Here is a 23,458-nt window from a genome sequence, read left to right as displayed (position 1 = left end):
TGAAAGGATGCATAGGGAGGCTTACATGTCTTCCACTAATATACTGCCTGTTGAGCTGAAATGGAAGAATTGTAAGTGTTAGGACAAAATGATGGGTAAACAATCGCACAACAGGGTATCTTATTAGATACAAATTTAATATCAAGGCTACATTAACATGCAGTTGTCAGATAAATGTTAAATTCATTGTTTCGTAAAGTTTTTATGAGGTCTTAAGCACCAGTCAGAACAATGTTGAGATGTGTGAGGCTTTCTCAGATCAAAAGGATGTTGATTTCAAATGCAGAGAGCACATACAATAATAATGTCATACTGAGCACTTACTTGAGATGCGAGGGCAGACTCTGGCTCGACTTTGGTATTGGTATTTGCTTCCACGGTGTTCTTATTCAATGTCTCTAATTGGGTTTTACAGTCTATGGACCTAAAGTAGAAGACAGAAAGGTGGGGTAAATGATACAGACCAATTTGATCGTCATCAATATAAAGATACAGTATCACCACTGTACAATACGTAGTATATCTTTGATCATTTTTGATGATCTTTGTTAGTGCAGCAGAACAAAATCTTTCATTATTAATTAACAGACTATAGGAACCATTTCTGACCCAAAGTCCAACATGAATAGAGAACAACCCCATCACCACGCAAGAATGTTGGTATTGTAAATTTGGCTAAATCACAGATTACCTTTGATAAAGATGTTTTTAAATGTTTAATGCCAACATTTTACAATTTTTACAATATCTGTTGTGCAGGGCAACAATGGTAAAGGTAAGTGCGTATTCCAAATAAGCTATTCTTAGCTTTTGGCAATTTCAACAGTTTAGGTTAAGAAAATATCATTTGTTTGGTTTAGAGATGTCCAATATTATCGGCCGATATTTACTAAATTTGCAATTTGCAATGATTGCAAAGCAGCATAATAAATATGGCAATGCCATATTGGCACTTCTTTCCATAACTTAAGTTGAAGTTGTTCTCTTATTTTTCACAGACAGTGTTTACATTTGGAAAGCCCTGTTGCATAATAAAATTAGGCATAATGTGTTAATTCCACAATAGGAGATATGTTTTTACCTAACAGTTTTGGTGTAAAAAGCCTGCATATATCGGTATCGGGTGATATCGGTATCGGAAATTAAGAGTTGGACAATATCGGAATATCGGATATCGGCAGAAAAGTCAATATCGAGCATCCTTAGTTTGGTTACATCAACTGGAAAGTCACTTTAAACACAAGACAGAACATTTTCATTAATATTTAACTTAAACCAATATCCTGCTTCTGTTGGCCAAGCTGAACACACTTAAGATGTGATCCCGGTCTCCTGAGTCCAAGTCCTGCACTTTGTATGCTCTCAAAAAACGAGGACATCCCTCACTTGAAAATATGTTGCCTCTAAACAAAAAGTGACCTAGTCAGCACTAATTAATTACATAAAAATATCAATTCTGGGAGGCAGGAAGCTAGTAATTGTGTTCATACTTATTCTTATTCTTATCAGTAGGGACAAAGAGTTTAATCATGCTTTAGTTGATACAAACACATATTGTATTGAACAGTGTGGATATTGGAGGAAAAAAAAACATGAACATTTTTCTGGTACATTGAGTATGACTACTTTGCAACTTTTTCAGATATGTTAATTAAAAAGTTTTCCCCATTACGTTGATTAAAAAAATGTAAAACGTTTCTTCCCAAACATATTTGCTGTTGCAGATTACTTGTGTGTGTACAGGATGGCTCTAAGGCGGACACTTACCACAGAAATTCATTAGATGAATTTTTAGATGAACGCCGTCTCTCCATCTTCCATTTCCTGTTGCCATTTCGCTCTGGGTTCAGCTCTTCCCATTTATCAAGCGGTGAACCAATGGTAACTGGTGACAGTGATAACCATCAGTCCAATCACAAAACAGACTAAGTTGGCAAATAAATTCAAGTTGCTGCAAATCAAATCACCCTCATCTCTCATCAAATGAGTCACATTTACAATTCACCTGTGAAATAATATCAGATACCCTGATATGTGTTTTTAGCTTTATAAAAGAGCAAAAGTTAATTTAAAATTTGCAATGTCATCACCCAATTATGCTCATTTAAAAAGGAGCTAGTTATCTTTTCAATTAGTTTAACACTGGTTTGCAGCCACTAATGGAATATTATTGTTAGGACACACAATGAGCTAAAAACAGGCAGACAGTTAGTGCTGTACAAACACACTAAAAAAAAACCCATCTGGCTACATATATTGCACCAGTGTTATAATCAATGTCACTGCCATGAATTATTCACCACGCTATAGTTTGACTCATTCTGCATAATTACTTCCCATTGAAGACTTTAACCTTTTCAACTGTCAAATAAGAAACTAATTGTCCGTTTCCTCTTAATGTCTTTTAAGATGATCCCTTTCATTACAGTAAATTGGTTTGATTCCTCTTTGGCCTATTTTGAACATGTGCAGGGTCAGTTCTACAGGGGCATGATGGGAGTTGAAGTTGTTTGGGGGTATTTAGGGGGTGGGAGAAGTTTTATGGCTTTTGAGAGACTGGGTGATTCGGTTAATAGTAAGAGTTCAGATTTGATAGATGCATATGTAAATGATGTTACATAATAGATCAGATAAATGATTACACATCGATGGTACAGTAGTTCTGCTTTTGAAACAACTCAGACTGTGTGCTGTATTGTCAAAGATACTGTATAAAAAGTTGCAGCTGAGTTTTTCTGAGTCACTGCATTATTTAGTAAGTTCTAGCTATGTCTGTATAGGAGAGTAAGGTTATGTCCTCTGTACTTTTTACTGGGATTTTGAGGGATTTCAGCAACCTCTGGGGGAGTTGGCAATCTACTGTTGAAAACGTAAAGATATTTTTAGGCTGATTCAAGTATTTTTAAGACCACAGCAGGATTCAGAATTGTTTCACATTAGAATTGTTAGCATCAGACTTTAATGTTCAGAAATAAAGCAGTACCACTTTATTTTATGGATGCATTATTCCCCCCCCCAAAAAACAAAACTTTTCTCCATTAAAATATAACTTGCAGAAAATATAAAAGAACAGCTATGAGAACTCGAAATAATTAAAACATATTGGAGACTTTCTGTTTTTGGGTGGTCATAGACTGATGATTACCGTGTATTAATATTTTCACTACATACCAAATGAGCATCTGATTGCCTTGACCAGTTTCACTAACTTGAATTTGATTGCACTCTGGGAGCACAGTGTCTTTGGCTCTGGTTAAAGATTGTGAAAAACTTTTAAGTACCTGAGTCTAGTGATGCCCTCTCTGGTGTCCGCATGCTTGGTCCTGTCCGTTCAACTTCCACCTGGATCAGCTCTGTCTCATCCGTCTTCTTCCTGTGAGGGTTGTTCTTCTGGCTGGATGACAGGGGACTCTTCCTGTCCTTGCTGTTCCTCCTCTCACCAGGTTCACTGAGGTCCAGCAGATCGAGTGTTGATGACAAAACTGTGGTGGAGATGAGAATAGTTTAGCTTTCCACCTTGTTTCTGATTTCTAGCCAGAGGTTTTTTCGAGAGAGGCAGGAGTGGGGTTGGGGGGGGGGGAATCCAGTAATATGATTTCAATGTTTATTTTGTTAAGTCTGAAGCAGGAAAAGAACAGTATACTTAAATTGTTGAACATGCCTGTGAAGAATGTCCTTCTAAAGCTTTCTTTTATTCATATTTAATTTGACTTTTCAGTCGTGCTGTTTTCTTGCATTTATGATTCATTACTGAGTAAATTTGCAGTAACATAGTATATTATTCAGGTAAAATGGATCTTTGGAAAGCCCTTCAATACTAGAAAAATCACTGTTTCACTCTCTTCTTCTCTAGTCTTTCAACTGAGTATTTTTTCTATTCTTGAATATTAATAGTTAAGCTTTCATTTTGTGATTATGCCCAAGTTGTTTATTCAACTAACAACTTTTAGATTCCTTGAAGCTTATATAATATTTTGGAAAAGTTCACTTTTCCTTTATAACAAGATAAAATGACATGTTTCACAAAATGCACTGCAATAAACTTGGATTTTGATCTATACATTTTCTGACACGGCGAGCTGAGCTGTCAGGGGCACTTAAGCTGTCACGATATTGCCCTCCTGGGTCGACAGCTAAAAAAATTTGATGCTGCTCTTTTCAGAGAATCTAAATATACGTCTGGCAGGCCACTGCACAGTCTGATGAGGGTAAGGCAGCCCCGTGAGGAGCTCCAGCTTGGTCAATTAAGTAATTCAATCTCAGATTGGTAGAGCGGCAAAAAAAGGACAGAGCCTTCTGTCAAGGGGCTCAACTTCTGTGTGTGCGCTGCAGTCCAGAGTCATGGCTACAGACTGTTAAAATTTTAGTATTTGTGATAATCAGGTTTATTAAAAGCAAGAAAAATAATGTTTAATTTAAGTTATTATTATGGAAATTAGCAGGATATAAAATTGGCATTTTCTTTTCCAAACTGTTTTTATTGTATATTTACCAGATTTATTTTGTTATAACTCATACCAAGACTGACTTTTTTTTTATCTGATCTGTTCAGGCAAGTAATAATCTCAGTTAAAACAGATTTTTTTATGTGCTGATTATTTGAGGAATCCTGCAAAATTTTCTCTCTCATTTCCCGGGACCCTGACTGTTCGTGCAATGTGAGCAATGTGAGCAAAAGTACAAAGTAAAGACACATGACTACATAATTGACATGCTGCTGTTTCATGACTACCAACTGAGAGCATTTGTTGATGGAAAATATCTGCGTAATTAGAGCGAATCTTGTCTTAGATACCTTGTGCTCTTTGGACGGCAAGCACAATTACAAATCAAGGGACACACACTTGTGGGGAAGGTTGCCTGAAGAGTTTTTAGCATCAAAAAGAAACACAAGCTGTTCATGAAAGAGCAATTATATCAAAACTGTTTTGGCACCCTTGAGTCTGCTTGAAGTGATGAGACAGGGAAGACAATTGCTCAGAGGAATAAGTTTTCTTCATCAGCTGGGTATTGTAACTGGATGCATGTGTATATTTACCTAATGGATAATGAGTTGCTCTGTGCTGGCCTCCGGTCTAAATATAGTCATGGGTTTTTCAGCTTTATAACCTAATGAAGAATGATGGAACATATGTGATAGTGAAAGAGGGAATGACATGCTACATATAAACCTTTGAGAGTCAACTCCTTTGGGTTATAAGTATTACTGAGCCACCAAGAAACCCCCAAAGGAATTATTTGTTCATTGACTGTTTCCTTAACCCCGCTTCCCAACGACCCATATGCAGTTTCCACTGATAACACTGCCTTTATTGAAACAATAGGCCTCTGATGACTGACAGAAGAAGATAAAAGGTTCTCATTTGTGGTCGTTGACTGTCAATTTGGCTTTGTGAAACGTCAACTGTGGCTAGCAGATTTTATCATCTCTACTAACGCTCAGTGAGTCAGTTTATATTCTTCGGTTGACTTGTTTTAATGTGAGAGCCCTCTGATAGAGTCTTAAATATGCACTTGATGGCTACATAACATATTAGCCCCTTTGTGACCTCAGAGGTAATTGCTCTATTAAACTACGGTATTATTAAGGAAAATGAAAAATGTCATTCTGACATTGCCCAGTTTGGATGCTTACTGTACAAAAATATACAGAGACAAGCGACCAACAGAGAAAACTGAGAAGGTCTAAATGTTAAGTTCAGCAAATTTAACACTATCTTTACAAACTTCCCCAAATCCAATAGAGAGCAGGCAGAGCCGCTAATGTTAGCAAGCTAGCCAAAACACAAGTACTGACCAGGGCTTTTCTAACATTAACTTAAACTCCACAAAATAATGTAATGAGCTCATGTTGCGTTCCTTGGTCTTGGGAGTAACTGTATTTTACCACTGTATATGTAGTGGTAAGTTAGCCGGGCATGCTCACGTTTTCTTCAGTGTTTTTGATTTTGGGAAGGGGTAAAAAAGAACAAGATCCTCCAAACTGTATAATGACGTGCCTAATTACTGTCTTGTTGCTAAGTTAATATTGAACACTTACTGTTCAGGCTGCATCGGATCAAACAAACATGTTTCCTAATTAGACAACATTAAGATTTACAGTTTTACATTTAGCATACAATGAGTTGCAAAAGAAAAACAGTGATAAATTAATCACTGAAATCACAAGAAGTCAGTTATGAAGAGTTTGAAGGTCAGAGTCATGTCTTCCTTACAGTATTCATGTAACTATTGAATCAGCGTGTAAGAGTAAAGTGCTGACAAAAAGTGGAAAAAAAGATTTTTTAATGTGAGCATCGAGGAGAGGGGATTTTATGCAGCGAGGAGATGGTGATGAGAGGCTCCTCTTGAATAAATGAGTTTCTGCCGACATGGGGAAATGAGGAGTGATGGATATCCTCAGCAGAGTGGGAAGGATGCTGCACTGTCAAGGAGTGTTGTCTCTGTGATATTGCTTCTCAACAAGGCCAACCAGCTATTGAATAGGTTACTTCATAGCTTTACACTTTTCATTTTCATTTTCTATCCCGACTTGAAAATTTAAATGGACATTTATTTGCCGAGTGTTCTTCTGAACCTCAGACACCCATGAAACTAATTTATAATTCATTTTTAAAAAATCAGGCAGCAGGCAAAAATAGTCGTCAATCTTAAATTAAGATGAAAGTAAGACTGAATGCAAGAGAGCACAACATGATGTGGGTCTCATGTGGATCTACATATTTGAACTAGTAATTATCATTTAACATTGATTTTCTTTGCTCGGTAATCTCTTCTTAGTGTTATTCAGTGCTGCCAGTCTATCACAGTGTGAAAACAGATTGACAAACAATAACACCTTGAATCCTTCACCTGCATGGTTTCAGACTGTGGGAGGAAATCAGAGCAGCTGGAGGAAATCCAAGTGAACACGTGGAGAACGTGCAACTCTGCATTCTTTGTTGTTACAATCAGTTTCACATAAAACAGGTAGATTCACCTTTTATTCTGTGGTTGCTTCTTAGACCACTTTGTGAATGAATTAATATTTATAGCCAACCCACATCCTTTACATAGTATTTATATCAGGCCTTCAGTGCGTCATTGACAGCAGGAGCTGTGTTTGTCAGACAGAAGGTTGAGAGTTTCTCCACAACATTCCTGCACACTTTGCCCGGCTGAATCGGCACAGTGGCCAGTTTGGCGATGACACATGTCAGCTGTACAATCTGGTTTTTGCAAATCATCATTCAAAAGATGGCACAGCTCACTGATCAAAGTCCCATCCATGTGGAAACCAAGATGGCACTTGGCATCTGTCAAAGTCAGCACATTACATTTCTAAGCATCTACTTTGACCTAGTTGATTTTAGCCTACTTATTGGCAGAAAAGGGTATAATTGATATGTACAATACACTGCTACTTTTTGTTATTCATTTTTATAAATATTCAATGGACTATTATTCCTGATCGATCCTTTTCAGAGATTATGAGAGATACTTTATTCCTCAGGCCTCTGGCCAGTTAAATGACTGCTATTTTTATATTATTACTGCCCGACTGAACACCTATTATGGCGTACGTGTCAAGTCAAACGTTTTACCTGTCACATTTTAGTGCCTTGGCTGACATCTAACATCATTTTCACCAGTAGCGGTCCCTGATATGGGCGAATTGGGCAAGCGCCCAGGGTGGCATTTTGTCATGACTCATGGGGGGTGGCACGAGCTCTTCAAAAATAAAAATCCTTTGCACCGCGAAGCGGTTTTCTATTATTTGCACGTCAAGTCAATCTATCACTGTGTGCTGGGGAATTGGAAAATTGTTGGGCACGCGCCCCTGCTTGCTGAGATGGTGCTGCGCACAGAAGCTGTGAGAGAAGGGGAGGGGGGGACAGTTCAAATCTGGCAGGGGGCAACGGGGATCCACTTAATAGAGCAATACTCTAATGGAATTAGGGGGCTAAAGTCAGTCACACCTCGACTTTCTTCCAAATAACGCACATTTCATTCATAATATTATAAATACAGGCCATATAGTTCATGCACATTTTTATTTTTCTGGGTTGTGTGACATGGCAAAAAAAAGCAATGTTGGAGGTGGTGAATGTGCACTTTAAATAGTGTGTTTCCTGTTCTAAGTGCAATAGTGTAATAACCGGATTCCCTTAAGTGTGTTTTTCCATTGTTCTGATGAAGGATTTGTGCAATTGAGAAATATTATTCATTTCTATTATATTATTAGTTTTTTTTCCCACAGATCTTGTTACATTTTTTATATTTAACATATATTTTTAGATGTCCTTGTCTTGTGGACATATAATTCTGTTGTGTTTTTTTTGTTTATTGTTTCGTCATTCAAGCTAGAACCGCCACTGATTATCACCTGCGATGTGAAAGCTGATTTCCACAGAGTCAAAGAAATAAAAAGGTGTGTGTCCTTATCATAGTTCAGCCTAACATAAACTGATCCACAGACAGTTTCAAAATTCTGACACATTAATCTCTCCTCTTTTCCCCTTAACATCTTTTCACAGACCTGTACATTATCTAACAGCTATAACAAACTTACTGAAATCAATATTCATTTCTAATCTTTGAGATCAATGAATAAGGAAGCAGGATAGATCCTCCATTGGAATTGTTATTTTTTTGGTCTTTTTAAATGATAATCTCTTTTAAATCAGGCACATAAATGCGAGAACACGTCTGTTAAATGATGTACTTCACAGGTTACTCTTATAAAGCACAGGCAGCCATGCAGTGTACAGAGGTCGTGTGGTGAAAAAATAGAAATCTGAACAAAACAAGACCATATACTGTGTTCTACATGTTAGTTATTGTGATCATGTTAGAGCAGAGTAAAAAACAGCCTCTCTGATATTGTTGCTCTGGTTGATAAAAACAGATTAACAGCTTCTGTATGGTATCAATATTTCATATATGTACTACAGTGTTATTGTACATCTATATTTCATATTATTCTCTTGACACAGAACACTGCAGTTCAAGGATAAACCGAATCTTAAAAGGCAAATGAAAAATTAATGTCTCAACTATTGACATAATTGACAGTCAGAGGCAGACTGGAAAAAGTCAGTACTGTACCAGCTGTGTTGGAAGTCACTGGGCGGGAAACCCCATCACACTTGGTCTCGCAGAGGAAATCGTCAATGGAAGGGCTTAGAAGCGGGCGGCTCTCTTGTTGCTCACTCACCAGCTGTAAGGGCAAGCAGACAAGAAAGTTCAGGCTCTCACCCAGAGTATCATCTCCTTGACAGTCATCATAACGTCTACAAGAACTCCTGGTACTGTGTGTTAACTTAAATTAAGTTCAGACCTTTGTTATAATTCAGACACCATTGTCCTGATCCTGACAAATCCCCCTACCATAAAAGAGTGTCTCACTTTCAACATGTCTTTGTGTCTTTTCAGGAAAAAATACAATTGTGATCCTTTGCAGCAGGATCAGCTTGTCAGCTTGACAAAGATACTGAAGTGATTGTAATGTGTGTTGATTATACAACTGTTTGTACTTGAAGAGCATACAGAAATGTACAGTTTGAACATTATTTTACTTACATATCTCACACTCTCTTTATCACATTAAATCAGGTTTTATATGTTTGTGTTTATTATGGTTTGTGAGCAGATCCCTAGCTATGGGTGTGTTGCTGCTTTAGTATGTTTGATTTCTACCAAACATCAAAACACAGCTGATGTCTGGATATTGGTTGATGGAGAATAATCCTCATCACTTCATATTGTAACATCGGTATGTTTACATGCGCACACTGTGATTGGGGAAAAATGAATTTAAGGCAGGAAATTGGAGGATGCGCATGCACAGTAATGACCTTTTTATGCTTGCAGTTAGTCTGCAATTAGATGTCTTTCCAACCCCCTACCATACTTTTGAACCAAAACTGGCTGATCTAAGATGTAGTGTAGATGAAGAGTGTTTTTACCCCCGTTGTGTGCACTGAGAGGACAGACTCTAGTGAAAGAGTTCACAGTTTTTTGTGTTTGAATTTTACTGTGGTTAATGGTTTCCAACTTAAAAAGGCTCAGTTATTTTAGGCTGTGTCAGAAGTCACTCCCTATTTACTACAAAGTGCCCTCAGAAACTCCACAATTTAATTAAAATACCTAATGGTTACTTTCTGCTAACTATCCCACAATGCAATGGGTCACATTCAGGAAATGTGAAATTTACAGTACAGTTGTGTGACTCTACTATCTAGTATCTGTTAGTGGTGACACACAATGACAGTGTTTCACATGTGTCCAAACTCACTTTACTGCTCATTACTAAGTAAAATTATGGAGTATCCATTACATCGGTTGTAATGACTGAGTGAACAAGGCATTGATTTCAGACACAGCTTTAGTTTTATTCTGGATTCATGTCATATTGGAGTTAATGTAACTACGAGATTCCAACTTGTAAATAGTGTTCATGTCGACTTCCAACTTAGATGTATCCAAAGCCCATCGTTCATGGTGATTGAACACAAATTTAATGGATAGTGTTATGTTGTCAATGCATAGTATTTTTAACCATCACTCTGCCAAATCTGTAATCATCAAACCGTCTCGAATTGTCCGATGACACTTGCAAGTCATGAACATGGGAATCATTTTTATCTTTACCATCTCAAATGACATGAAAACAACATTAGTTTTAATTGGGCACTGAATGTAATGCCCTCGCACATCCACACAGATGTTTTCACTTATTGTGGCTGATTAGACCCCTGATCAGGTTGATTACTGCTGGAATAGACCATTTTCATGGCAGACAATTGACTTGTCAAAACAGGAAAAGCAAATGTGTAATTAAAGCTGCAAGCAGCGATGAACGGGCCCTCGCCCCCCCATGCATGTCGGGCTGTGGCGCAGTCGGAGGGCGCGCAGGTAGACATCTTCATTCGCAGGCTTTTATTTGACGTTGCATGATGTGGTGAAATATCACTGCCTGTGTCCACTATGTGGCGCTAGAGAGCACCCACCAATTATATGTCATGTTGTAGTATGTGATGTGGAGAACACATCCTGTAAATTTCATATAAATCGGATAATGTTTGTCATATGAGGCTGACTTCCTGTGTCCAGTAGGTGGTGCTAGAGATCACCCACCAATTATATGTCATGTTGTAGTGTAAGATGTGGACAAGACATCCTGTAAGTTTCATATAAATCGGATAATGTTTGTCATATGAGGCTGACTTCCTGTGTCCAGTAGGTGGCAGGCTGACTTCCTGTGTCCAGTAGGTGGCGCTGTGTATATGACACAGTATTGATGCATAGACGTGTTCAGGGCAGGACCCTCTACATGCGTGATCAATTTGGTGTAGATCGGACGATGTCTGTAGGAGTTTTAAGGATTTCCTGCTTTTTCGCGAAGGATGGAATGACGAAGGAAATTGTCGGCAATGCCACGCCCAAACCGAATCCCTAATCAGAAAGTTTTGTGGAACTTTTCATCTCCAATGTTTCAAGATGATTCTGAGTGAATTTGAAGTCGGTCGGATGAAATCCCTAGGACAAGTTTGTTCGCCAAAATGGCACATATTTTTCAAAATGGGCGACTTCCTGTTGTAGTGACGTCATGGGTCCAAGAGACTTTTTAGTGCGTCTTTACACGATACATGTTTTTACAGAATGTTGTTTGTCTACGTCAATCTGAGTCGAGGGGCTTGTTTTTTAAAATTTTCTAGAGGGCGCTATTGATCCATTTTACATTGCCCATTTCTGCGATCCTTAAAATATCAAATTTTTCGCCAGATCGGACATGATTGCAAGTTTTGGTGAGTTTTGGGGCATGTTTAGGCTGTCAAAAAGGCGTTTGTTATATAGGAACTATAATAATAATCAGGACAGATACAGTACAATAGGGCCTCGCACTGGTCAGTGCTCGGGCCCTAATTAATAACCTTAATTATGGCTACGTTGCATTTAAGTAAGTGAGGGCAGTGCATGCTCACACTCACTGGGACAATTAATGAACGGAGCTATCATTAATGTTATTAATTACACCTGCGCCTTTCCTGCTTTGGCAAAAATGTCAAACTGTGACAAAATTTCTACCATGAAAAGAGTCCTGTGAGCTCACTACAGTAAAGCAGTGACCCTCCTACTCAAGGATATGATCTTTCAGTATTTCATGAAAATTTTTAACCTATTTAAACTCGTTAGATATTGAAGAGTCTTGTTTTCCTGTTTGACGGCATCTTCAGAAGAGGTGTAATCAGGCATGGTAAGTGAAAACACCTGGGTGGGTGGACCACAGGCATGTAGGGCCTGTAATTATTTCGATACTACAAGAAAACATGGCTACCTTTCATCCATCTGCACTTCTGTTACAGTAATACTTTCGCTGTCATGTTCACATGCAAAAACCCTCTGTCAGAAGTGTAGAGTAATACAAATACGTTTTTCATGTTTAAGAAATCAGACAGAAAGATAACCCGATTACAAAAGTACTGTCACCAGTTCCCATTGAGATCCAGATGAGCTTGGCTATGAGAAACCTGATGGATGTGTCCCAAAAAATAATTGCTTAACCATTATTGCTTATCTCACCTTCCAAACCATGAAAATGCTAATCACCTTGCTTGTGATGCACCAATTTGTAGGCTTGCCAGTGCAGCTGCAGAATAGGTTACATCCAATTCATTATCGGTGCCCTGAAGCCGTGATAGTCCAGGTGCAGCTGGCCCCCAGTTTGCCAACCAATGCTTCATAATTTGGAGGTGAAACCTGGTTTTGTCCCATAGAAAGGGTAAGCCACCACTGTTGTCAGCTTATGTTGTGCGCACATAATGCTGGCAGCAAGGAAACATGACATTTGCTATTGTTGCTCTCCAGGCCGTGTTTGCAAGCAGAATTTTAATGAACGTGCTAAAAGTTTAATTAGCAAGCTTGGAATGGACTGCACACTACCTGCCATATGCTTGGTATTAAGGCTGCTGAGTGGTTTGTGTCTGTACAATTATAGATGTGGTATATATCCTAAATTATACTGTAGCATTATAGAAGCCTTTTTACCCTTGTGTGTTGTTGGCATTGGCTTTTTTCCCCTCATTATTTGCTGTGGCACACATCTCACTGGTGTACATTGGTGCATTATTACATAAATTAATACAAAAGTATTGCAGGCTTTTGCGATGTCAACTGTAGTTGAATAAATATATATTTGTTTTGTTTGCCAAAAAGTTTTTGTTGTTTTTTTTTTACATACAAAGAAATGTTATCCTGCTGTGGTTTTAGGAGTTTGGTTTGGAGTCAATTAAACCCCAGCAGGTCTAACTGCCTGTTAGACTTCTTATTAAAAAAACAAAAAACAAATTAGATGTGGGATTTGGGAAGGTAAGTGTTGTATAAAAAATTCAGTCAACACTGTGTGTCATTTTCTCTAGCGGGCAACTGACACACGTCATCAGTTCAAACATTTTTATAAGCAACTCTCAGAAAATTAGGAAGTCATGAATTATCAGGGCAATAAAGCATTATTAAGGATGTTTTTTTAGTTTCCAGGACCCAAACAGAACATTAAAATAAAAAACTCATTACAAGTCACATTGAGGTGAATATTATGAGTTGAATCTTTGCTTTGTGTGTATTTGAACAAGAGAAAGATTACTTCAGTCGGTAGTTAATAATAAAGTCAAACAAAAAGGATGAGTGAAGTGAGTTGTAAAAGATGGTGACAGCTAGTCTGGAAGATTTAATTCATGCTGCACAAACTTCACTTTTGCAGCAGACAAAGAACCTTTTAAAAAATTATGTAAAGACTATTTCTGTAGAAGGGTCATTAGTTTGCTGAGTGAGAATTTGTGCTACGCAGCAAGAACGCTGACCCAGCACAGGTAATTAAAATCTGTGCCATTCTGGTGTTAGAATAAAGCTTTTGGTTCATGGGAAGTCTCACAGTGTGAAGTTACTTGATTTCACCCTCAACTGCTGCCAGTTCACAGATTTCCCACCAATTCATGATTACAGCAACAAATGATAGGGTTGGAATATGTATTGTAGTTTTAGGTTTTTTTTTAAAGGTGTAATTTATTGAGTGAATTAGAGTTTTTGCTTGTTGGGAAAAAATTTAATAAAGTCTGACTGAAGGTTGAACCATTACGGTTGTTAGTGTTGTGAAAGAAGTAGATGCTTCATTTCATCTTGGATTCAGACCTTCATAAAACCTAAATAATAAACATGTTTAATGGAGGAAATTAATTTACTGTGGTCAGCACTGTGGCTGGGGCTCATCTGTGTGGAGTTGGTATGTTCTCCATGTCATATGTGGGTTCTCTGAATGGTTGTCACTTTATTATATATCTTAGCCCTTTGATTGAGTGGCGACCTCTACAAGGTGTTCCCCGCCTTTCACCCAATGTCAGCTGAAATTGGCTCCGGCTGCTGCACACCCCTCTAAAGGATAAACCATAAAGAAAATGGATGGATGGACATACAGTAAAGCATAAAGCGAGTATGAATTATGAAACTGATAGTCCTGTCAGTGAGAGGGGAGAAGCTCTGTTTGTAATTCAAAGAAAACAAAAACAGCAGCATTCACTCCCACACTGATCATTATTTACCACATCAAAACATTTTCCCCTTTTTGCCTGTGTGTGCTTGTAGGATGGCGAGCAGTGGTCTGGCTCACTGTGTTATGTGCAGGAAACCATGTCATTTTTTGAGATGATTGGCTTCTGTTTACAAAAAAAAAAAAAACACATCTACTTTTGGTTTGAACTTGATGGGTGTTGTTGGACTTCTGATATTAGCGTCTTTAGACAAATACAGTTGAGACAATTAGTAGATTGATCTATAAACTGATTGAGAGAAAATGAATGGGCTACAAGTTTGATCATTAATTATTTGCCAATTAAGAAACAAAAATGCCAAACATTATCTGGTTCCAGTTTCTCAAATGTGATAATTTGCTGTTTTTCTCTTTCATTTGGGGTTTCGGTCTGTTTGCCAGATGAAACGAGCAAATTAAAGAGGTCACATTAGGCGCTTGAAAAATTAATTTTCCTCTATTTTGTCACTTTATATGCTAAACAATTCATCAATTAATCAAAAAATATTCAACAGATTCATTATGTTTTAAAAATAGAAGTTAATTGCTGCCATATAGATAAATAGTACTAAATAGTTCCCTGTATCCACTATAGTCTTGGAAGGACATACGAGTGATGAGATGATAAGGTTTATTTGTGCCTGTGGATGCATCAATAATGTATCTTCTTATGTATCATCTGCTTGTTTTATTTAAGTGTCCTTACAAGCATCAATTACAGTTTTATATTAATTTTAATCTCTGTTTTAGTGTTTTGAAAGCTCATTCAGATGATGTTAAGTTGCTGTAACATTAAATCTTGTCTTGCTCTTGTTGCTTTGGGCACTGCCTCAGGCACTATGTAAAGTATGTGCAGTGCTGTTAATGTATATTACATTAGATTGTCATGCAAACTACTACACTACTTACTGTACAGAGAGGTCACGTTCACATGATAATGTACAGTATCATGGTACATTATTGTTATTGTGTATCATAGATCATTATAAAACCACAAGATTTACTTCTATTTTGTTTTGTTTTTATGATTCTGTGTGCAATATATTGTTCTGTTTGTTCCAGTATTGAACCAGCTTTATCCATTCAACACAAATGCCAGCTGAGCTGTATAAATATAGTATACACTTTAAAAACTCAGTTGAGACATGGGACCTGAGGACTGGAAGGGAAAATCTATTTACAATGTAAATGATATTCATAAATGCACATGCTGGCAGTGGCTGAGTGGATGATAACCAAAGAAACATCTGTCGGTGAATAACAATTTTTGTGATGCTTGCGAAGCTTCTACTGGGGACGTCTGAGACTGACTGTCTGCATTAAACAGAGGTGTGCTCTTACAGTACATCCTTTGCAGTCTGTGTGAAAATCCCCCAAATGATAAATGACCTTGGATTTCTTCACTCACTCTCTCTCTCTCTCTCTCTCTCTCTCTCTCTCTCTCTCTCTCTCTCTCTCTCTCTCTCTCTCTCTCTCTCTCTCTCTCTCTCTCTCACACTCTTTTTTTGTAGCCCTCCCTGCAGAGTTATACTTTTCGATGCTGTGACTGATTGACTGAAGGCCAGTGCTGTGAGAAGAGCTGCATGTCGGAAATTTACAGTATATACTGTAATCTTCAAGCAATACATTTAAAGCATTGAATAGTCTTGAAGGTTTTAGAGAATAATGAGAGATGTTGACAGGATCACGACTACAGTAAGAGCCCTGCTGAGTCATGTTCTGCTCAAAGTTGACAGCATTTGCATATTCACAGAAAATGGAGTTTAGATGTGAAAAAAGAACAATTGTTTTGATAAACTGCAACCCGTTTTATTAAGCGATTTACAGTCAAATCGGATTATAAGTCCTCATGTCCTCTAGTGACATGAGGAAAAAATCTAGTCTTCCTTCTGTGAAAAAATGTATAAAAGTTTATCTGAAGCTAACATGAAGCTTCAACTGTCCAAATTAGTCAAATCATGAGGATATCTTCCAATGTTACAGTTTCTTTGGTACCAAAGTCCCTCTTTTTGTTACTATTCTTCTACAGCAGCTCAACAGGGAAACACAAAGAGGGAATTTCATACTTAAAAGACTGTTATGTTGGAAGATATCCACTTAATTGGTTGAAATGTCGATGTTTAGGTTTGGTCTATTTTTTTAGTGGGTTTGTTCAAGTTTGTGACAATAGCAGGATGTTTCAACCTTTCATTTATTACTTTTAGCAATCGTTTTCTCTGCTGATGTGCAATTGCTTGTGTTCAGGTTGTTGGGAAGTGTATCTTGTTTAACTGACCAATTAGTAATTGTGACAATCACTGTAAGTCAGATTTCATAATGACAACACTGTCAGTCTGGTGTGTATTTTGAGCTTCTTGCCATCAGTTTTTAGCAGATATGCTTGAAAGTTGAGTCACAACTGTGGCAATCAAAGTTGTGACTCCACATCACTGCCAGCGGTCTCCTGATGAAGTACACTGCACCCAACACTAAATGATCATTGTACATGTTCTTCAAAGCACTTCCTGTGATTGCCATGGGGGCCAATTTTAAATAATGATTTTGAAACGATGAGACCTCTGCATTTTCTTCTTCTAATCATCCAGCAAATGGGGACAGAAGATGTACTGCATTCATCTGGGGAGATGCGTCAGGCACTTTGGTAGCAGATAGCATGCAAATGCCAATTATGGGTGCACTCTTAACCTAGGAAAGCAGCTATCTGAGCTGTTTGCCCATTACTCTAACTATGAGGAGGTTACCATTTTCCCTCTGTGCCTTTTTTACCTCTTTCGTTCCCCTCCTGTTATACCTTTTTGCTCCTCTCCTATGCAAAGCACTTTGGCATTTTGTTTACAAGTGCTTTAAGGAGTAATCTAGAAAATTATGTAATGGAAAACTTCAGCTAATTGTGCCTCTTGGGCTTGACTCCAAGAGATCTTTCAGATGTTGCTGTCAAGGGAACTGTGTACCAGTTAAACTTGTCAGAGCCTTGAAGGCAGAGAGGTTGAGGTGAGGACAGGCGGGAGGAGGAGATGGAAAGGGTGGAAAACATTACATTGAGGGAAACGTGGGTAAAAAAAAAAAAAGGAGAACTTTCAACAGTTGTTAGATAAAACCTGGAGGGTATGTGAGGGATGGTTGTCTTGAAGAAAGAATTAGAGCTGATACCTTACAGTAGGCCTATATGTGAAGTTCACAAGTAGTATGTTGCAATCAGGTGTTATATCATTTAACTCCTCAGAATTTTTATTTTTTAATGGCAAATTTTGTTTATTTTCTGTGGTTGTTAGCAGGTTGTTTACTCATTACAGCTGTGTCAGAGCTGTTATTGTGGGTGGCAGTGAACTGTTCCATTTCCTCCCACAAGCCTGAATACTGGAGTTCAGTTAGTTGAGTATTTAATGACTCATCATGATGGCTTTGCATGATTTTCTATATTTTCCTTATTGTCAACACATTTAAGTAAAAATAACAAAACTTTGAGATTGAGAGTGTGAATTTGTGAACAGAAATGTACAAATATGAATTTAGTTTGTTGTGAATAACTATTCACATACACGTTTGTGTTTTCTTTCACTTAACATTTTGTAAATAGGGTTTGGTACCAAGTTCAGACCTTTAAGGTCACCAAATTACCATGTATCAGTTCCAATGTGAATGATGAGTGAATGATAAAGTGAATAATGTATGAATAATATTTACTCTCTATTTTTACTTCATACAAAACCAGCAAAGCATTACTCTGTCCTGGCACTCAGCCATAGGCCATTTGCTCCGACTGAATATAATTAAATAAAAAAAACGAGGTCAGAAATATAGTTGTTTTTGTGTTTCTTTTTTTGTTTAAAAAAAAACAGGGCAATAATTTCCTTAAACAGCTTTCACTTTAGTTTTAGCAAATATTACTCAAACAGGAGTAAACAGTGCATTTGCTGGAGACTATTTCTACTTTTGTCACTTTTTGAGATGTGGTTCATTATTTTGAACAGTTTTTGGATAAAAATTGAAGTCTGTGGCTGGTTGAATCGAGTCATTGTTTGTTTTTTTCTTGTAATGGGATTTGTGGACAAGAATAAACCTATTTAATCCTCTAGTTAAAGTGTCATTTGGTTTTGTACAAATTAAAATTTTGTGTTTCACAGTTTGCAGCATATTTAATCTTTTAGATTTAGGACATCTGAGCTGCATATTAAGGGTTGAATTCACAAACTATTTCATTTTACCACTAAGAGTCCTCCTCAGTGGCTGTAAGTACCTGGAAGATTTGCTAAAATAGTTGGTTTGACCTTGTTGCTGTAGATGATGTCTTGTTTCTTGCTGTGTTTTGCCCGTACATGCCAAAGCTTTCATGGAGGTTTTTCCTGTCTTGTCAGAGAAGTTGGGCTGAGACCCCTGACTCTGTAAAAAAACCCAGTGAGACATATGTGATATTGGGCTACACAAGACTTGACTTGACTTGACATGTAGCGTAAGAAGCCATAGCCTGTCACTTAGCCTCTGTCACTTACTAAGTGACATCAAGCTGGGACATGAAGCTTCTCATACTGCAGCCTCAGCTACTGGAGAACACAGCAATCATAAGTGTCTGGCCACGTGGAAATAACATTGAGTGGCCAGTTTGGCGCTGCAGTTATTTTGATTTTGTGTGCATTGAAACACAGCCTTGAGTACATCGAGTAACTGATATAAAGTGAGAGGTGAATTGAGGATCTGCAATATCTTGTGGTGTCAAATAAAAAAATATCAACATTAAAAAACCTACAGTAAGAAGAAAAGCAATCAATCTCATCTGTTTCTTTTTTTCTTGCGTATATTGGTCCAAGCATAAAAAAATCACAAACTGCTCCTAACAAAACAATGCTGACTTGCAACAGCTGTGTGTGCTTGCATATCAGAGGATTGGTGAATTTATGAGTGTGTGTGCATGTGTGTGTGTGTGTGTGTGTGTGCGTGCGTGCGTGCGTGCGTGCGTGTGTGTGTGTGTGTGCGTGCGTGCGTGCGTGTGTGTATGTGTGTGTGCGTGTGTGTGTGTGTGAGAGTGCATACTGCAAGGTCTGAATACTGATCATTTTAAAAATTTTAGTTTTTGGTGGTACACTCAGTTTATTGCTTTGCTGTTTTGTACAGCAGTTCTGAGCAGTCTTTTCATAGTCTAATAAAACTTTTAGGAAATGTATTTCTTATAGTCGAAATGCCTTGTCATTTGTCTTTGGAATATAATATTTTTATAATACAAAGTTTATAAACTGGCTGTGCTGTTGTACAATGACTAGTACAGTATGTGAAAGGAAAACACCTGATTTTCATGGTAAGGGATGGTTGATACGACCTAATATCTCCACCAAGATAAATGAGATCAGATCATGATAACTGTAACAATTGTTTTTTATCTATTGTACTGTATAACCAGTTAAATGTAATGGGCTGTTGGCTGACATGTTTGTTGTACTCTTGGTTAGCTGTTGGCAGTTTATAGACTTACTGAAAATTGTAATGTAAGTAAATTTAGCTATGCAAGATATTCTTAGGTCAGGAATATCATTTATGGTAAAAAAACAAACAAACAACCATCATACATGTGTTATGAAACCAGCTTTTGGAGATAAGTCATGTCTTTCTTTGAGAAGTTTATCTCTGTTCAATTACTATTTTACTGTCAGAAATGATGTAAAAGTAGTAAAGTGGATACATTACTACATGTATGTGTTTTTGTTTAAAGGGTGGGGATATTGGTTTTTGCAGGTAAAATGCTATAAATGGGTAATTATTGACTTACTGAAGTTACTACTAATAAATATATAATAATAAATAATAATAAATGACTAAAGGAGGTTGTTCTTCACCGACTTTAATAAAGACCTTCCCTGTCAGCCTTTTACACAGTCATTAAATTTATAAGAGAACATGATTTATACTCTAGAACAAAAGTAACTATATTTATAAATTTTAAGATACATAAATCATATCTTGTAGTGGGAACTGCAGTTCCCGACAGTCAGAAAAAATGCTGAACCATAGCGTAATTAGCATTATCTCGGTTGTGTGACAGCTTATCAAACGAGACATTGCATTAGGAAATCAAACAAGTATAAAGCATGCTACAGGTTATTAAAAAACACGGACAGGTGTACAAAAGGATACACTGCAACACACACACACACACACACACACACACACACACACACACACACACACACACACACACACACACACACACACACACACACACACACACACACACACACGTACTGTACAAAAGCAATCAAGCACAGAGCAAGAAAACTCATATTGGCATCTGGAGCATCGTTTCCATCCAGCAAACACTTAAAAAAGCAAAAAAGAAGTGAAAAGCTCAGCAGCAGGTATAGTAATTTGCTGCAGTATTTTGTACACAGAGAGCTCAATCAATAGCCCGATGCCATGCTGTGTGGCATAGCATTCCGGAAATGCATTCAGACTCAGTTTGTGAGATTAGCTGCTTATGAGGTGTAAAAAGTTCATGAGGAAAGTTTCCTGACTTGATTAGGGATTGGAGAGTAAATTTGTTTATCCCCCCCCCCCCCCCCACATGGATAATTGCAGCAGTTTCAGTCTCATAATTTACTAGGCAAAAGACAAGATGCTGCCTGATGTGTGTAATGCTTCTATAGATCATTTTTCACTGTTTATGTAAATGCAGTTGAAGGGTTTTATACCCCATATAGCAGCTGGAAATGAAGTCAGTGTTGCCTCTTTGTTAGATACAATAGTCTTATAGTAAGGAGTTAGTAGACAGTGGAGGTCAGTTACACTCAAAGCTTTGCTATTATTTCAGTATAACCAACACAGGAGGATGTTCCACTTGGAGTCAGGGGAGGGAGGGCGAGAGGGGGGTTTCTGAAATGGTTCTGCCCACCTTGGTAGTCACTGTGAGGAGGGGCTTCCCTTCTGATGACGCCTTACTTGGTATCTCCTTCAGGACCATGGCAACAGTCTTATCTGCAGCCCTAGAGTCTTTCCCCTACAACAGTGAAATCAACAATGACTTGTGTCAGGACAGTTGGACAACTCAGTGCTTTTGCCCCTGTCCAGGGCATCTTACAGAAAAGACTTTACCTTTATGAAGATGGAAATACTATGTGTGGCTGTCTACAATAACAAAACATCGACATCCACAAGACTATGGCAATGAAAAGAGGGTCACTGCACAATGTAGAGGGTTGACTGTAGACAGTGATGAGCATGGTCATCCACAACAGTACTTATCCACACTATGATGACAGAATATCACACAGAGATCATCGTACACTATAATTTATATAAGATAAGAATTATGTATATAACAGGTGAAGGTGCATGTCTATTGGGCAGCTGAGAAACGCAGGTCTGTTGGTGGTGAATGTAAATCTTCTATAAATGATAGGAAACAACCTACAACAACAATAAGAAAATAGATTAATACATTTAGCTGTGGACCATTCTACATATTAACTAAAAAAACAAAAATAAATACATACATAAATAAAACAACACTACCTCAATACCAGCCTACATATTAGCAAAGTATCAAAATTCCCTCTAACAGTGGCCGGGGCCTTTAGTTACCTCAGAGGATACAGAGGGTACCAGCCCTTTATTGGAAACAGGTATATATTGGAGAGAAGCCTTTTATTATATCCCTGTGTTTGATATGTATATTTGCTCATATTTTAGTACAAGGCCTCTTTCTTACTGTATTACTGGTAATTATAGTAATCCGCAGCAGAGACTTTTGCTGGCTGAGCCGACTAACTTCCGTTTAGCCCTCTTCTCAATGGGGATAAAATTATTCAATCATGTGGCTCTTCTAGAATTTCCTGATCTTATCAGACCGAATGGATCAAATTTTGATAAGTGAGATGAGTCATTTCATTTTGTTACATTAGTAAGGTAGTGAGAGTTCAACAGGCAGTGCCTGGACAGGGACTGGAGCCTGAATTGGGGGTGGTGTAACACGAAAGATAGGACCACAATCTTTAGGTTTTGGTCTTGCTTTCTGAACTGTTACATCCCTACTAATTTGTGTAATTTGTTGAGTCCGTATTTCTCTGAGTGAAGCTCACAATGTAATTTGTATATGTAATCATCACTTCTTGTAGACATAAAACATCATCTACCAGTGAATAACCTGTACCTGACACTTTAATTTATTTTTTGATAAGTTAATGATGAATAAACACTTTTGGTACACAGTTACACCTTGGGCTGTTGGCCAAGTATATTTGTGACAAAAAATCTTGCCAAGAGGAGCTTTAACATAAAGTTCTGTGAATTTTATTGAATCATATTGTTACACACTTAAGAAAAGAAATTCTGATTAAAATATTTGGTTGTCACATTTTGAGTACTAATGCATGTATGTAACACATAGTAACAGCTGTTCCAACATGTATGTATATAATATACTTTAATATTACTTCCTTGTAAAATAAATTTGATCAATATTAGACATCAACATTACAGTTGATGTGTGTCTCTTTATTACAGTCATAAAGGAAGTTTTGTTTTATCCAAATTATCACCCTTTTACAAACTGCTGCTCCCGAGTAATGAATAAAATAAAATAAGCTTTAGTGAAGCTAATGCTAGTGGTCGGTGCATTGACATTTGCCTAAACAGTTACAAGGTTTTAGTCAGCTGTAGTGATATGATCACAGTATACGCTTATATTTATTCTATTTATTGTGACCTTTACGATACCAAAACTTGCCCTCCAACCACACACACACACACACACACACACACACACACACACACACACACACACACACACACACACACACACACACACACACACACACACACACACACACACACTGTCCCATTATCCACCACCCACAGCCCCTTATAGGAAGAAAAGCTGTGTGGAGCTTGTCTGATAATTGCTAAGGCCAC

The 23,458-nt window shown here is 37.7% G+C and overlaps 1 protein-coding gene across 1 annotated transcript in view; it reads right to left on the bottom strand.

Moving 5' to 3' along the window:
* The window catches only part of pex5la (peroxisomal biogenesis factor 5-like a), a 57,536-nt gene that overhangs the window by 26,936 nt on the left and 7,142 nt on the right, over positions 1 to 23,458 (bottom strand). The window contains exons 2-7 of the mRNA XM_062424093.1: positions 21,441 to 21,545; positions 9,088 to 9,199; positions 3,282 to 3,482; positions 1,768 to 1,885; positions 325 to 424; positions 26 to 55 (exon numbers count right to left, since the gene is read on the bottom strand). Coding sequence (XP_062280077.1) covers positions 26 to 55; positions 325 to 424; positions 1,768 to 1,885; positions 3,282 to 3,482; positions 9,088 to 9,199; positions 21,441 to 21,545 — 666 coding nt within the window. The remainder of the gene's footprint in view (positions 1 to 25; positions 56 to 324; positions 425 to 1,767; positions 1,886 to 3,281; positions 3,483 to 9,087; positions 9,200 to 21,440; positions 21,546 to 23,458) is intronic.

The sequence above is a fragment of the Scomber scombrus genome, chromosome 8 (genome assembly GCF_963691925.1).
Source record: "Scomber scombrus chromosome 8, fScoSco1.1, whole genome shotgun sequence".
In the NCBI taxonomy this organism is placed as follows: Eukaryota; Metazoa; Chordata; class Actinopteri; order Scombriformes; family Scombridae; genus Scomber; species Scomber scombrus.
Note: the sequence above shows the minus strand (reverse complement) of the source record. Positions and strands in the feature narration are given on the sequence as shown.